The following is a 14,881-nucleotide window of genomic DNA, read 5'->3' on the forward strand; positions in this document are numbered from 1 at the left end:
GCACTGTGCTCTGTGCTGGCGGACTTCCTAGAGCTAGGGGCCAGGAGCCACTGCCTCCCCTTCCGCCCTTTCCGAGTGGGAGGTTGACTGGGGGGGGCTCTCTGGCCCACCACTGTACTCCGGGTGTGTGCTGGGCTGTGAGATCAACTAGTTGGTGGGTATCCAGACCACACATGGTACCGAGGAGCCAGGCCAGTACCCCATGGAGTGGGCAGCCACCTCCCAGGCAGCCTCACCTTTGAGGTCACAGCCCTAACTAGGTGGGCTTTCGGGGTCCCCCTTGGGGAGGAGTGGGTGTGCTGTGGGTGGGAAGAATGGGATGGGTCATTGGTGACCTGAAAACCAGACCGCAGCAAGTAAGTCACTAGCTGTCACCTGTTTCTGCTTCCTCCTGGGGCACGGCAAGGCCCACCTTCCTGTGACAGCGCCAAAGGGCAGGATCGGCGGGAGCGAAGTGCACCTCCCGCCCAGGCCTGGCCCGCAAACCCTCCCTTTGCGAGCCTCCCACACTCGGAAGCCACCCCGAGAAGATGGAGCAGCTTCAAGACGGAAGGAGCCTGGGCCCTGCGTCGGCACTTGGGGAAGAGCTGCCCGCACGCAGGAACACTTGTGCATAACTGCACGTGGCAGGGGGGGGGGGATAAATCCGTGTTACACCACGGATGCTGTGCAGTGCACCTGTTACAGAACTAGTGTCACCTTAAGACACCCGGGGATCTGAACACATCTGTGCCTGCGCGAACCTGAACTCAACGTGAGTCTGAGGATATGTGCGTGGCCCTCCCTACCAGCTGCACGGCTGCAGTGCAACAGTAGCTGCGTGCGCCAATGCGGACCTGTGTGCGTGTGCGCATCACTGTGGGACTTGGTACGTGTATGCATGCCTGGAAGGGTCTGAGCATGTGTGTGTGTCTCTGAGCACGTGAGTATACACGTAAGAATGAGCTGTTGGTCTGAGCTAAGGTGAGCCTCTCAGGCTCTCTCCCAGCCAGTGGGGGAGGGGTGCCGGTCTGTAAGTCAGAACAAAAGTGTGCCAGGGTCTGGACCCCTGGATCTGGGCACACAGAGCCTACCTGAGGATGTGCACACGTTACCTCGTGGTCATCGCACAGGTGCGTTTGTGTGCACACAGGCTCGCTCTGTGGGAAGGAGTGCACATGTGGTACCTGAGAGCATCCCTTTGAGGTCTGAGCACAAGTGTGTACTTGGGAGGAGCTAAAACGTACACTTCTGTGAGCCCGAATTCCTGCACGTTTGTGCACGTGTGCACCTGCACCTGGGCGGGTTGAGCACACTGTGTGTGCAGCTGTTCTGAACATGCATCCATGCACCTGCAATTCTCAAATTTCTGAGAGCAGCCGGAAGTCTGCGTGCGTGTGTAGGATCGTAAAGGTCTGAGCACAGGTGTGCACCTGTGAGCTGAGCATGGATATGGAATTCTGTGAATCTGAGGACATGTATATGTATGTGCCTCTATGGCTCTGAGCACGTGTGTGTACATGCTCAGGCCTGAACATACAAGTGCATCATGCTCCTCTGGATCTAGCATGTATATGTCACTCAGAATATGCATGCCTCAACAGACGTGTGTGCAAGCATGCCGCAGTGGGTCTGCACATGTATGTGCAGCTCTGAGCACATGCAAGTGCTGTGGTGCATTCAAGACATGCTGTGTGTGCATCTTTGTGTGGCTGAGCACCTGGGTAAATATGGAACTGTGGGTCTGAGCAGGTGGGCACCTGTGAGTCCACACCTACGTGTAGATATATTTGAAGCTCTAAGCACATATGTGCAAGACTGTAGCTGAGTACATGTGTGTGCCTCTGTGAGACTGCATGTGTGTACAGGTGTGTGCTGCTGTGGGTCTCAACAGCTGTTCTGGGGCTCTGTGTACACGTGTGTTAAGATCTGAGCACGTGCGTGCCTCTGTTGGTCTGGGTACAAATGGCAAGTGCTCTTCTAGGTTTGAACACATGCATGTACCCGTGGAAGTGGACATATGTGAGCTTGCTGGTAGGTCCGTAAACATGTGCATGGATGTGCTCATGCGTGCCTCTGGCCAGACTTGCGTGTGCATATGGATGTGTGCCTCTGTGGTCTGAGCCAGGGCTCTTCCTTTGTGCAAACTCAGATCCCTACAGGGGCCAGGCCCGTAGCAGAGTGTGGGTCAGGCGCTGAGACAGCGAGGGGCGGTGGGTCCGTGACCCACTGTGAGCGCACGGGCCCGAAGGCACGCCCACGCAAAGAATGTAAACACCGCGTCCATCAAGCAATACCCTGTGACAGGGTGGCCAACCTCCGGTAAAATGACCGTGTTAGGTGATGGCTCACCAAGCTGGGGGAGGGCCATGGAGCCTGGGGTCTGTGCAGGGCCCAGGTCACGGGAAAGGTGGAAAGAGGAGCAGTGATGATCCTAGGCTTCAGACCTGGACCCAGAGAGGAGGATCCGACAGGCGGAAGGGGTGCAAACACCCTGGGCTCAGCCCCTGGCAGCCACAGTCTCCCCCAGGCCGCCTCCACCTCCGAGGCTGACCTCGGGCCCAAGGAGGCCTGGTCCTGTGCCAGAGCAAAGGCCTCAGGGGGGCGGCCTGATCTGGATCCGCCTGGGGAACCCTGGAGCTGTCCTGGTCCTTGCCTGGCCCCCCATCAGGATGACAAGAGTCCAACCTGAGGCATTTCAAGTGCAGGCGTGAGACACATGTCTGGGGAGCCTGTGGCTTCTGTGGGTTTCCCCGGGGGCTCAGCGTGCATTCTGTCTTCTCTCCCTCTTACTTTAAAGCTGGGAGCCAGGCTAGGCCCCCACCCTCTCCCTACCCGCTGACTTCTATTCCTCTTCCACCTCCATCACGTACTTGGCCCTTTTCCCAGGAGAGTGCCAGCGATCAGGGCAGTCCCCTCGGCCCTCCCCCATTCCCTTCTCCCAGCACAGCCACCTGCACCCTCAGCATCACACCAGGCCCGCAACCACTGCACCAGGCCCCTAGCAAGACCGGGGCTGAGGCTGGGAAGCTAGGACCTCGGTGGACAGTGTGGCCCTGGTGTGGCCCAGGGAGCCTGTCTCTGCGTGGTGGCCATCCGGTCCTCACCCCTCTCTGTGGGGTCCTGGACACCTCCTCTCACCCCGGCAGTTCCCATCCCAGGGTGTGAACACGGCGCATGTGTGCAAACACGCGTGGTGGGGCCACGTACAGCCTTGTGTCCCAGAGCCCTATCCCGGGCTCTCCTGGACCACCCACCACCCACCACCCGTCACAGGGCACGGCACCGACAGGCACCTCAGGAGAGACGAGGCAGAGGGGATAAAGCCGAGTGGAGGAGGAGTGCTGAGCTCCCGCTGCCAGATGCCAAAGCTATGGAGGAGGGTGAGGGTGAGAGGGAGGGAGCAGCCCCACAGAGGGGCCTCGCACAGCGGAGGGCGGAGGGCAGAGGGCGAGGGCGGAGGGCGTCTGCTCCAAGAGCACAGGCCCTTGGGCTGCACATGGGGGGCCTTTCCAGCCCCGCAGCCTGGGCTCCCCAAAGTGCCTAGGTCTACAGGGGGACATAGAGGGCAGTTGGGCTTCAGCCTCTGGTGTGAAGGCTGGCACCCTAGAACCCCACCTGTGGTCTCCAAAAGCTGAGCCACTGCCACGAGGCTCCACCCACACCCCTTCCGTGGCTGCGCCCACCCTCCGCATGAGCATCCCTTCTGGGGCTGGCAGACCCCGGCCCATGCCCCAGGCCAGGTTCACAGGATGGACCCAGGGCACCCTGTCCACCTCACTGACCACATCACCTCCCTGAGCCTGCATGTGCCCGCCCAGCCTCCAGCCTCCCGGGACCAGCAGCCCAGGTGCCACCTGCCTGAAGGCCATCGGGAGACGCCTCCAGAAACCCAAGCAGGGGATGCGTGCTCCATGGGCTCCTCCAGGCTGCGGAGGCCCCAGCTCCGGATGGGAAATCTGGCCCCTCCCCCTTTCCCACCCTCAGCCTCAGGCAGGAGGACTCCTCCTCTCAGCCACCCTCCCACCTGCTCAGGCGAGCAGCCCTTGCGCCCACTGTGCCACTCCCCGCCCCACAGTTCCGAGTTGGCACTCAAGGCCCACCCTTGCTTTGCCACTCTGGCCTCTCTCTGGGCTGCCCTGGAGGGAGAAAGCAGAGGCTGGACTGCCATTCCCGGGAAGCCTTCCCTCCCACCCCTGCCTCCTACCCAGCTGCTGCCCTGGCTTGGCTTGGCAGCCCTGGCAGAATGTCTGCCACCTCCCTGAGACTGGGGATGAGGAAGCTTCAGGATCTAGCAGAGACCTCTTCTACTAGTGACCAAGAGAACACCAGGCTCAGGGACTGATGGGAGTTGCAGTTCTGGACCCAAGAGCTGATGGGAGTTGTAGTTCCTAAACCTGCATTCCCCATCCCTTCTCCCCCAGGGCTCATGGGAGCTGCAGTCACTCAACTTTCTAGGGAAAAGTCTCCCTCTTCACCTCCCAGCATCCCTTGCTCTCAACCCCAGACCCCAAGCTAAGGACCTCACTACCTCTGAGGGCTGGGGCACCAAACAGAAACTGCCTCACCAGAGGGCACTGGAGGGACCTGGCGGGGGGGTGGGGGGTGGGCAGGGGGGGCACAGTAGGGAGAGGAGCTATCAGGGAAAGCTAAGGGCTGGCAGCAGGCCTCTTGGGCTTGGCCAGGGGGCAGGGACAGTCGCCCCCCTCCCGTCGATGTCACAGTGGGCCCGGGGCGGGGGAGGGGGGAAAGGCACTCACCGGTACTGGGCTCACACTCCTCCAGGTCCTCGTCATCGCTCGGACACTCAGCCGAGGCCACCAGGAGGTCATCTGTGTTCTGGGGGGTAGAGGAGGGATGGGGAAAGAAGAGGGGGACAGGTGGGTCAGCAGACCCCCACCTCTTGAGGTATAGGATGGCACGTGGCATGGGGCCCCGGGCTGAGGCCACACCCTGGTCCATGCCCAGCTCAGTCATCACTTGGGTAACCTGGGCCTTGGTTTCCCTGTTGCAAAGGGAGAGTAAGCAGCACGCCCCGCAGTGGCTCCCCTCAGCTCCTGAGGCACCGGGGAGGCTGGGCACCACACCTGGGACCTCAGGCTCGGGCTCGGGGACCCAGGCCAGCAGGGGCAGAGAGGGGGAGCAGGGCCTGGGGGCTCCTTGGCTCCAGCCTGACAACCCCATCACCCTCATCTCTCTCCCAACCCCCTTCCCTGAGCCGGGGAACCAGGCTGCACACAATAATTAGGGCTGTGGTTGTCATGACAACGGGAGTCGACTTTGTCAGCATTTTCTCTCCTGATTGCAAAGAAAGAGAATCCCCAAGATGAGTGAGTGTAAGGGGGGGCCCCGGGGGTGTTAGGGAAAAGACCCTGGGAGGGAAACCCAGGGTCCAGGCAGGAAGGGAGCCTGGGAGACTGCTGGATGGGGGGGGGGGGGGGGGGGGCGCCTGGCTGAAGGTCAGAATGGGAGAAGTCTGGGGTGGGGAGGGGAGAAGGAGGTATATCCTGCCTCTTCCCCACCCCGATCTTCAGACACTGCCGCCCTCACCCAGGGGCTGGCGGGGCCTGGAGGACCCCTGAGCACCCAGTATCCTGCCCCTTCTCACCAGCCGCCCCCGCGGGGGCCTCTCCAGCACAGCATGACCCCTAGGGCCCCTCTGCTGCGTGGATGGCCTGCCCATCACCCTGCCGCTGCGTCTGGGAGGCTCCTCTGGCCTGTGTGGAGGGCCCTGGGCTTGTGGTGCCCAACCTTGGGGGCAGCCAGGCCTTTCTCCCAGGGCCCCCGCTCCTTAGGGCGAGGCCTGGCCTCCGAGTGCCGCGTTTTCTTGGTGATGAAGGCAGAGTGCAGGGAGGGTCCGCCTGTCTCTCCGGCCCTGTCAGCCAGTCCCCGGCTCCCTGCGGCACAGACCGGCGAGGTGGGACCAGGGGCTCACGGAGTTCATTTAGAGGCCAAAGGCAGGACACGCCCCCACGCGGCCTGAACCCCTCCCTCACCCTGGGAGGACAGAGGCCCCTCTAGGCCCAGAGGCCCAACAGCCACAGCGACGGGGGACAGAGCAGCTTGGGTAGGGGGCAGGGTGACTAAGCGGGGTCCAATGTGCCGGGTACGCGCACTCCCTGGACCAACAATCCTTCCAGCAACAACTAGGCCAGGCCCCTCCACACACACCCCCGCTGCCTCAGTGAGTCACTCATGCTCCATGGAGCTGGCCACCAGGAAAGCCAGGCCTGGCCTGCCCGTGTGTGTGTGGGGGGGGGGGGGGAGCTCATTCCCCAGGCACAGCCCCGCTGCTGCTCCTCTGGGTTCAAGAGAAGACAGATCCCCTGGGCGGGGCCTGGCCCGGGCAAGCACCCCAGCAGGTGGGCGGGCACTGGGATGTGAAGCCCCCGCACCCACTGAGGACACGAGGCCGCTGCACGTGACGCCTGCCAGGGTCACAGGACGTGTGAAAGCAGGACCGGACCTGCATGCCCCCCGCAGGGTCTCCAACAGGCAGAGGCCGCTCTGGGCCTGCGCCAGCCTCCAGGGAGGGGCTGCCTTGCCCGTGCACCACTGTTCCTCTGGCGTGGCCGCCTCTGTGCCCAGAGCAATGCCATCCTGGTTCCACGTCTCCCACCGGCGGCCCACGCACTGGGCGTGGCTTCCATTACCCAAGGGCAGAGGGTCATTCCGCCCTCCCCGCAGGCCAGACTTCCTCCCTCTTCGGTGGGCGGTCTTCCCTGGCCTAGCTGGGCCCCAAACCCCCCTCAGCTCTGGGGATGGTCCCCGAGAAAGAGTGGGCCCTCCACATCGGGGTCACCAGGGCGAAGGACACTTCATGAAAGGAGACCTTGGCCGCCTCACCTGAGCCGTCACCACCACGAGGATCCCAGGCCCCTCGGACCCTCCCGGGTGCCCCCCGAAGCCCTGCCGCGGTCGGCCCGCGGGGGAGGGGGCCCTCACCTGGGTGGTGCTGTCCCTCAGCGTGGGCGAGCGGCCCCGGCGGGTGGTGGTGGTGGCCATGGTGGTGGTGGTCTCCATGATGGTGGTGGCCATGTCGGCCAGCAGGGTGGTGGCCGTGGTCTCCGCGCTGAGCAGCACGGACGGCCCCTCCCCCACCAGGCGCAGGTGGCCCTCGGTCCGCACGTTGGGGTCGCTCTCGGCGGCCAGCGCCAGCACCTTGAGCCCGTTGTAGTAGAGGCCGGACACCTGGCCCTGGAAGGGGCGGCCCTGGTCCCGGCCCCCGATCTTGATGGCAGCCTGGCTGTTGAAGATGGTCAGCTGGCGGCCTGGGGGGGGGGCGGGGCGGGCAAGGGTGACAGATAGAGGAGGGACAGGCGGGGGGCGGAGACCAGGAAAGGAAGGGAGAATGGAGAAGAGCCAGGGGAGAGGAGGGAGTCGAGATGGAAACCAGCAAGTGGGGGAAGGGAGAGAGGGAGACACAGGAAGGGCAGACACCAAAGGGAAAGCCTCGTCAGCCACAGCCCAGCCCAGCCAGTGGGACCCAGGGAGGGTCCGGGAGGGTCCGGGGCACACATGGGCCGGGAAGGGAGCCAGCGCCCCCCTCACCATGCTCATGCCCCTGACCTTCCCATCCCCCTCTCCTCCCTCCTCTCCCCTCCCCTCTCATCCGCTCCCCTCTCCTCTCCTGCTCCCATCCCCATCAGCTCCCTCTGCTTCCCCAGCGCCCCACACCCAGCGCCCAGCCCAGCCCCGGAGGCCCTGGAGCGGCAGAGAGAGCGCACAGAGGCAGACAGAGGAGGCCGCAGGCTGGGTCGGTGTTAGCGCGAGTGCGTGTCAGAGCAGAGGGCGGTGCGTGAGGAGGATGCGTGAGGGTGGGAGAAGCCGCCAGGACCTCACTCTGCCCTCCCAGCCACGGCCAGGCCTGCAGCCCTCGGGCCAGGCTCCCCGCTCTCCTCCCAGGCCCAGCCACTGCCCCGCCGGATCGGGCCCTGGAGCACAGAGGCCTCCCCGCCAGGACGGGACGTGCAAGCTCGGAGACGGAAAACGTTAAAGGGACCTTTCTTCGCTCGCTGCCAGCCAGAAGAGCAAACCGCTCCAGCTCCGATCTCACTCCTCACTCAGCCGTTCCCCCTCCAAGCTCCCACCTGGGTGGGTTTCTGCGGTTCCGTCTGATTTTAATGGATCTGGGGGTCAGTTTAACCCTCTGAGTTTGTTGCTTTGGTTTGGTTTTTAGAAAAGATATTTATTATGTTTAAGTTTAGATTTAACTTTGGTTTTGGTTTTGCTTATTTTGGGGAGGGAGGGGGCAGAGGAACTTGATGCTGCCCCCTGCTCCCGGGACCGCGGGCTGCTGGCGCTGGGGGTTTAAGACCTGGCTTAGCCCTTGTTAGCCTCTGGTTAGTGCCTCGTTAGAGATCTGGTTTAGAGTTAGGTGCCTTACGCCCTGCCCCAAACCCGGGCTGAGGACAGTCCAACTTGTGAAACCCATTCTCTCTTTGGAAACACGCGTTCCGGGGACACCCACCCTCCTGTGTGGCCTCTGGCCAAAGACCGAAGACCGGCCGTGGCTCGGCCCCCCTGCTCGGCCCCTCCTCCTGCAGCACCGCCCACTGCCCAGCACCTCCCTCAGCCTGGGGCAGCACCTGCATCTTACAAGTGGGGGGCCGGAGCCCCGAGAAGCTGAGCGCTGGCGATGGCAGCTGCAACACCAGACCCAGGAGGGTCATGGTGCCCAGGGCTTACTCCCGGCACAAGAATCACGAGAAAAACGAGGAGGAGAGGGTCCACAGCAGACAAACACGTTTGGGGAGTTCACTTCACAGATAAGCAGCCGTTTCTTTCTCGGGGGACGTCTCAGAGCCTTTAGGGGCCAACGTTCCTGTTCCCCTACAAGGGGGAGCGCGGGCCTCGCCTTTCCCAGGCTCGGCTCGCCAGTCTCCTCTCTCCCGAGGCGCCCCAGGGACCCGCTTCCCAGGACACATTGTGAAACTGGAAAACTGATTCATTCAGTAAATATTTATTGCGCACCGACCACGTGCCAGGTGCTGACAGCATCCTCCCTCCAAGGATGCCAAGCCTTCCCCTCCAAAACCTCCTGCGCCTTACTGCATCTCACCCTCAGGCACCTGTGGGGGAGGCGGAGGGGGGGGCCGTCTCCCCGGGAGGGCGAGTCTTGACCCTCTCCCCCAAGGCCACACAAAGGCTGAGCTCCTCCTTCCACAGCCGGGGAAGCACTAGATGGAGCCCAGTCCTTCACTTCCTAGGAGAGGAAGTGGAGGCCTAAAGAGAAGGTGAGACCACGCAGCGGGGGGCGGAGGGGGGGTTCCAATCACCAGCCCAGCTCTTCCCGCCTGGACCAGGAGTCCCACCCGCACCCGGCCAGGCCTGCTCTCCCGACCCCTTGGGGTCACAAGTTGTCCCAGCCTCAGCCCAGGCTGCTCCCTGGGTCTCTCTAACTCCGGGAGAGGGAGGTGGTGATGGAGAGGAAGCTACTAGGTTAGCAAACGTGGCCCCTGGCCCCACCTGCCATGAACTCCTCAAAGGGTTAAAGTTCGCCCCGCTGGAGGGTCGATGCGGCTGGGGCTGCAGGTTTAGCGATGCCTGTTACAGTCCCTTTAACTTTTTGTCCTGCTTCGGGTTTATCGCATCTGGTTATCAGCGTGTTTAGTCCCCGCTGGCTGCGTGGGGCTGGAGTGACGTTTGGGGTTTTAGTTGGGGAAGGCCCCAGTGACATTTAAAAGCACAGTTAGCAGCTGGTTAGATGGAGGTTTAACAGGTAAGCTTCCCCCCTAGAGTTTAGCCTTAGAGGTACAGAGCTCGCCCCCCTCCAAAGGGAATGGGATGGCCTGGCCCTTGGCCCCAACTTCCCTTGGTGACAAGTGGCCTTCTCCCTCCACCAGCAGCACCTCACCACCCGCAGGCGCGGACGCTGTGGGACGGCTCCCCCTTCCCCTCTGCCCTCATCTCCCCCCCTCCACTACCTCTGGGGCCCTCTGGACCACAGCGGGTCCATTGCAGAGAGGGGACCACTGCCACTTTCTTGGGGGGCCTTTCCAATAGGACCTGAGGCCCCCCACTTTCCTTTTCTCCTCAGATGACCCTGGGGAAGTCTTCCTACCCTCCTTTGGGTCAGCCCCTCCTGCTCCCCAAAGCCTTCCTGCTTCTCACTCTCGGGGGCCCTCAGCTGGCCCTTAGGGAGCGCTGAGCTGACCTCCCTCCCCTGCACTCCACCTGCTTCCCTGGGGGTCAGGAGTCCCAGCCCCGGCCTAGAAAGAGACACGCCCTCTTGTAGGAAAAGCCCGCCCCTGCCCGGACCAGCACTCTCCAGGACACACCCCTGACTGCAGGGAGAAGGGGCACTGGGCAGGACAAGTGTCCCTTCACTGGGGGTGGGCGACGGGGAAGGCTCGGATGGGGAAAGAGAGAGCTCTGCACCTTTAAGATAGTGTTTTTAAAGTTAATTAATTAATTAATTAATTAATTCTGGTTAATTACCTTTGTCGAGCAGCCACTCATCTACTACTCGACCAAGCCGGTAGGGGATTCTCTGTCTAGCAATCGCCAGGCGCTCGTTATCAAAGTTTCCTTGGAAAAGTTTAGAAAGACAGTAGGTTTCTCAGGCGGCGAAGTCCAAAGGAGTTAGAAAAGTAATCACGCATTTCTCAAGAGACTCAGCGAAGCGGCCACATCCCCCGGGAAGGGGGAAGGCCCCCCCCAAGGCTGGAGGAGAAACTGGGTCCCTGGTCCTCCCGCCCGCCCCTCCCCAGGCTCCCATCCAGAGCCAGCCCACCCTGCGGGCAGGAGCGACCCAAAGAAACAGAAGGACAAAGAAGAAAAGGAAAGGGGATGAAAGAAAAGGCAGCTGGAGGTCAAAGGTCAGAGGTTAAACAGGTTTATCTGTGCTCAAGCGGTGGCCCTCTTCCTTCCCGATCCCAGAGAGGGGCAGCGGGTGGGAGGGGCATTTAGCAGGTTTAAGTCAGGGGGCGGGAGGCCTCGTGGCCCAGCTGGTTACTGCGTTTAGAGGGCGTTTAGAGGTGGGAGGGCAGGTTAAGCAGGGGTTTATGCGGCATTTAGGGGGGTGGCCCGGCACACTCATTTAACAGTGAGATTTAAAAAACACTTCTCCACGCCAGTCTCAGCTCCCTCCCCTCCTGCTCAGTCCCAGCTTTCCCTTCATCTCCCCCTCCACCCTCCATCCCACCCCACCCCCAACCTGCCCCCCGCTGCCACCCTCACCCACAGCACCGACCTGACCGGGAGCCCAAGCCCACCACTGCTCTCACCGAGCCCCCACCACCACAGTGACCTCAGTGTGGTGCCTGGATCCTCACCCAGCAGCCCGCCCACCCCCTTCCCTTCTCAGCTCTCCTGCCATCTCACCTCCTCTCCCACCCCTTCCCCTCCCTGTGGCACCTTCCGTCCTCTGCCTGGCGGCACCTCAGCTCCATCCCAAGACCCTCAGACTCCTCTCTGCGCAGGTCCCCTCGCCCTTCTGCCCTGTGGACCCCGCCCCGCTCCTGACCCCTCTCCCTCACAGCCTTTCTCCTTCAGCTGCTCCCCATAGCCCTAGGCTCCACCTTCTCTGTCCTCAGCTGGTCACCTGGCTGTGGCCTGCTCCTCTCCACTCACCATTCTGCAGGCCTGGGGCAGGAAGGGTGTGTGTGTGTGTGTGTGTGTGTGTGTGGCTGTGCCTGGCGGTTCTGTGAGCTCTCCCTCGCCCTGGGCTGTGGGTGATCCCAGTCAGCAGCCATGGAATGGAAATGATTTCCTTTGGGAGTCTGGCCACTCCTCCCATGAAAGCCACTTACATGCTGTATAGTAACATGCACCCTGGGTGGTGGGGGCTTCCCCCCATCTCCCACTGCACAGCTGCGCTCGCCTGCCTGTGTGCACCCCCCGCGAAGGAGCACCCCACGTGTCCATGTGTGCATGGTGCTGCCCCCGGGTGACTATGAGGCAATGAGACACTGCCTTCCCTACGTACTCAGGTCACTCATGTTTACCGGTAAGTAAAAAATGGACCGTTCGTTCCTTTAGTCACTCAACAAACATCCCTTGGTGCCCGCTCTGTCCCTGGGCTGGGTATGAGGGACGGAAAGGTGAAGGCCTGGCCCTTGCCCAGCAGGAGCCCAGCCATGCGGGGAGGCTGGCTGGTGACTAGCAGAGCGGTGTTCTGCTACAGGAGGCACGGGCATCGCTCCCGGGGTGGGCGGGAGGGGCCCAGGAAGACACTGAGAGGAGAGGTGGTGCGGCCAGAGGAAGGGGGGCGGGAAGCGCATGTGCGGGGCAGAGGGGCAGCAGGCATTCGGGGACCCACCTGTGCGGGACACCCGCGTGTGTGGCTGTGTGTCTATGTGTTTGTCCGTGTGCGCCCTGAGAGGAAAGGAAGGATGTCCATGTGCCTGGCTGAGCACGTAACGTCTAACCAAAGCTGCTGGCGAGCCCTCCTCTAGGCCACACCACCTCGTGCCTTCCTGGGCGTACCTCAGGGATTCTCACAGCGTCGCCATGAGGAGGTGCGATGCCTTCTCAGGCGGCACCTGAGATTCAGAGAGGCTAGATGACTCGTCCAAGGCCACACAGCTGTGAGCCGGAGACCCAGGAGTGAAAGGCAGGTGCTGCTGACTCCAGGCCCTGAGCTGGGTCCCTGCTCCCTCAGCGTCCCGGCCAGGCCGGCGGCCACGCACACGCGAACCTGGCCTGCTGTGCGCGCGGGACGACCGCTTTGACAGGGGAGCTGCTCTCGGTGCGCACAGGCAGCCATCAGCCCTCAGGTTACTCTGCTCCGCAGGTGAGGGGCACCCAGCCGTCTTCCCCCCCACCCCACCCCCGTCAGGGGCCTGAGCCCAGGAGGGCAGGCGTGACCCCTCCCCCCTGGCCTCTGGCCCACGGGGCTCTGCGGGAGAAGCTCAGGACCTGAGCCGCGACTCCCTGCGCTGAGGCCCTCCTGCCCCGTCCAGCCCTGTCCGCGCCGGCTGAGGCTTCACTGCTACAAAGATTGCTCTGTGTGTGTGGCTGAGCCAGAGAGAGAGACAAGTCTGATGCCCACAGGGCGATCACACCCACACAGCGCCTGCCGGTGTCTGCGCACGGGTGGGACTTAGCGTAGGAACGCTGTGTGTCTGAGTGACCTCACACGCCCAGGGCCTTGGAGCAGGCTCCCCGCCCGCCCCGCAGGGCTTTGTGCCCTGTGCCTGCCTGATCGTAGGAATATCCGCAGTCACTCAGGTGCCAGGGGTTGGCCCGTGTGAACACGGCCTCTGTATGTAGTAGTGGGCCACAAGGCTCCCGTGTTTGGGTAAAGCTCACACGATGGCGAACTGTGAGCCGACCCTGGCGTCTTCCTTCCAGCGTCAGTGGGCCCGTGAGGGCTGGGACCTGCACCTTTCACTATTCTTTGCCCACAGGCCTCTAGGGCTGCCTGGGGCAGCTGCCCTGCCTCCACCTCGACTGTCCCTGCTGCCTGAGGACCTGAGGCGCAGGCGCTCTCTGCCTCTGTCCTGGGTGTGACCGCTCAGCCCGCATCTCCACGTCTGCATTCCTGTGGTTCTCCCGCAGTGGCTCAGTTTCCCCTCCCTCCCTGTCTCCGCACGGAGGCTCCGCTCCTCTCCTCCGAGGCCCTGCCCACCTCTCACTGCTGGGCCTGTGTGACAGCATCCGCACATCTCGCTGCATCGCTGCGGGAGCGGCCCGTCTCCGCTGTGGCTCAGGGACTCTCCCCATCTCCCCGCTCCGCTGGCTTCCTCTCCCTTCACTCCAAGGCCCTTCTCGGCCTCCCTCGGCATCTTGCAGGGTCTCTGCTTCCTCATTTCTTTCGTGTCCTCATCCCTGTCCCTCCCGTGCTCCTCAGACCTTGGTTTGTCCTCAGCCACCACAGCTGCCACACACTCGAACTGGGTCAGTTTGCATTCCTGTGCTCGCCTGTCCCCCACCAACACGGTGAACTCCCGGCATGCAGGGGCTGCGTCCCATCACCGCTGCGACCCAGAGCCTAGCGCAGGGCCTGACACCTTGTAGGTTATCAATAAAGGTTTGTTGAATGCACTTGACCATACTTTTCACTTGTCTCTCTCCCTCACCCCGAGCCATTGGGGTTCCTTTTCTCTGGGTCTCCATGGTTACGTCTCTTCCTTTACCTAGATTTCCTAATAGGGATCTCTGACTCGCCCTTTGTAAAACCTTGGTTTGTTCCTTAGAACAGCTCTGCCTACTTGCGAAGATGTGTTTTGGGTTATTTCCGGATCTTCTCTCCTTGATTTCTGCATCTGTCTCCCCGTTTCCACCTGTCCCAATTCTGAACTCATCCTTTCCTCAACTGTCTCTCTACCTCTACCCTCCCTCCTCGTCCCTTCTCCCTCATCCCCAAACTGGACCCTGGCCTGGCAGCCTTCCCACTCAGCTCCGCCCTCTCCCTCACACCACAAGGCCCGCGGTCTCACCCAGGCCCCACAGAGCCCAGCCTTACAAAAACCGCTCAGAGCCCAGCCTTACAAAAACCGCTCCCCCAAGCCACACCTTCTTGTAGCCTCGCCCCGCCCACAGCGGGATGACACTCCGCTTAGCCCCGCCCCAGTGCAAGCAGTGCTCCTATCAAAGGCTGCCTTGCCTGCCTCGCCCCTCCCACCACACTTCCTGGGTGCTCCCAGGCCACCCACCTACCTGCAGGGTAGCGCTCGTTGACTGGCCAGCTGTCCACCTGCAAGGTGGCATTGCCACCGCTCCTAGTGAACCGCACCACGTGGTATTTGCCGTCGCTCACCATGGCGTTGGGCTCGTCGATGGTAATGTCGTCGGTGCCCACATTAAAGATCACCCCCACAGTGCCCTGGTCCTGAGGACAGAAAAGTGGAGCTCAGCGCCTGGGAGGGAACCCGTGCCCACCCCTGGCCCAGCGCCAGGGCACCTCTCAGCTTTGCTGTGCACTCCCCCAGTCCTGCCTCCGCCGGACGCTCTCACC

At 62.4% G+C, this 14,881-nt stretch overlaps 1 protein-coding gene across 14 annotated transcripts in view; it reads right to left on the reverse strand.

Annotated features, from left to right (window-relative positions):
- NRXN2 (neurexin 2) overlaps window positions 1-14,881 on the reverse strand; it is a gene marked incomplete at its 5' end in the record, with an annotated part of 95,681 nt that overhangs the window by 7,631 nt on the left and 73,169 nt on the right. For 7 of the 14 annotated variants that reach the window (XM_079789286.1, XM_079789280.1, XM_079789288.1 and 4 more), the window contains 4 exons: window positions 4,740-4,818; window positions 6,925-7,250; window positions 10,420-10,509; window positions 14,584-14,755. In XM_079789286.1, coding sequence (XP_079645412.1) covers window positions 4,740-4,818; window positions 6,925-7,250; window positions 10,420-10,509; window positions 14,584-14,755 — 667 coding nt within the window. Of the gene's footprint in view, window positions 1-4,735; window positions 4,819-6,924; window positions 7,251-10,419; window positions 10,510-14,583; window positions 14,756-14,881 lie in introns of all 14 variants that reach the window. The other 7 variants (XM_079789289.1, XM_079789282.1, XM_079789293.1 and 4 more) reach the window with 3 other exon arrangements.

This window comes from Cnephaeus nilssonii (genome assembly GCF_951640355.1).
Source record: "Cnephaeus nilssonii genome assembly, chromosome: 13".
Classification (NCBI taxonomy): domain Eukaryota; kingdom Metazoa; phylum Chordata; class Mammalia; order Chiroptera; family Vespertilionidae; genus Cnephaeus; species Cnephaeus nilssonii.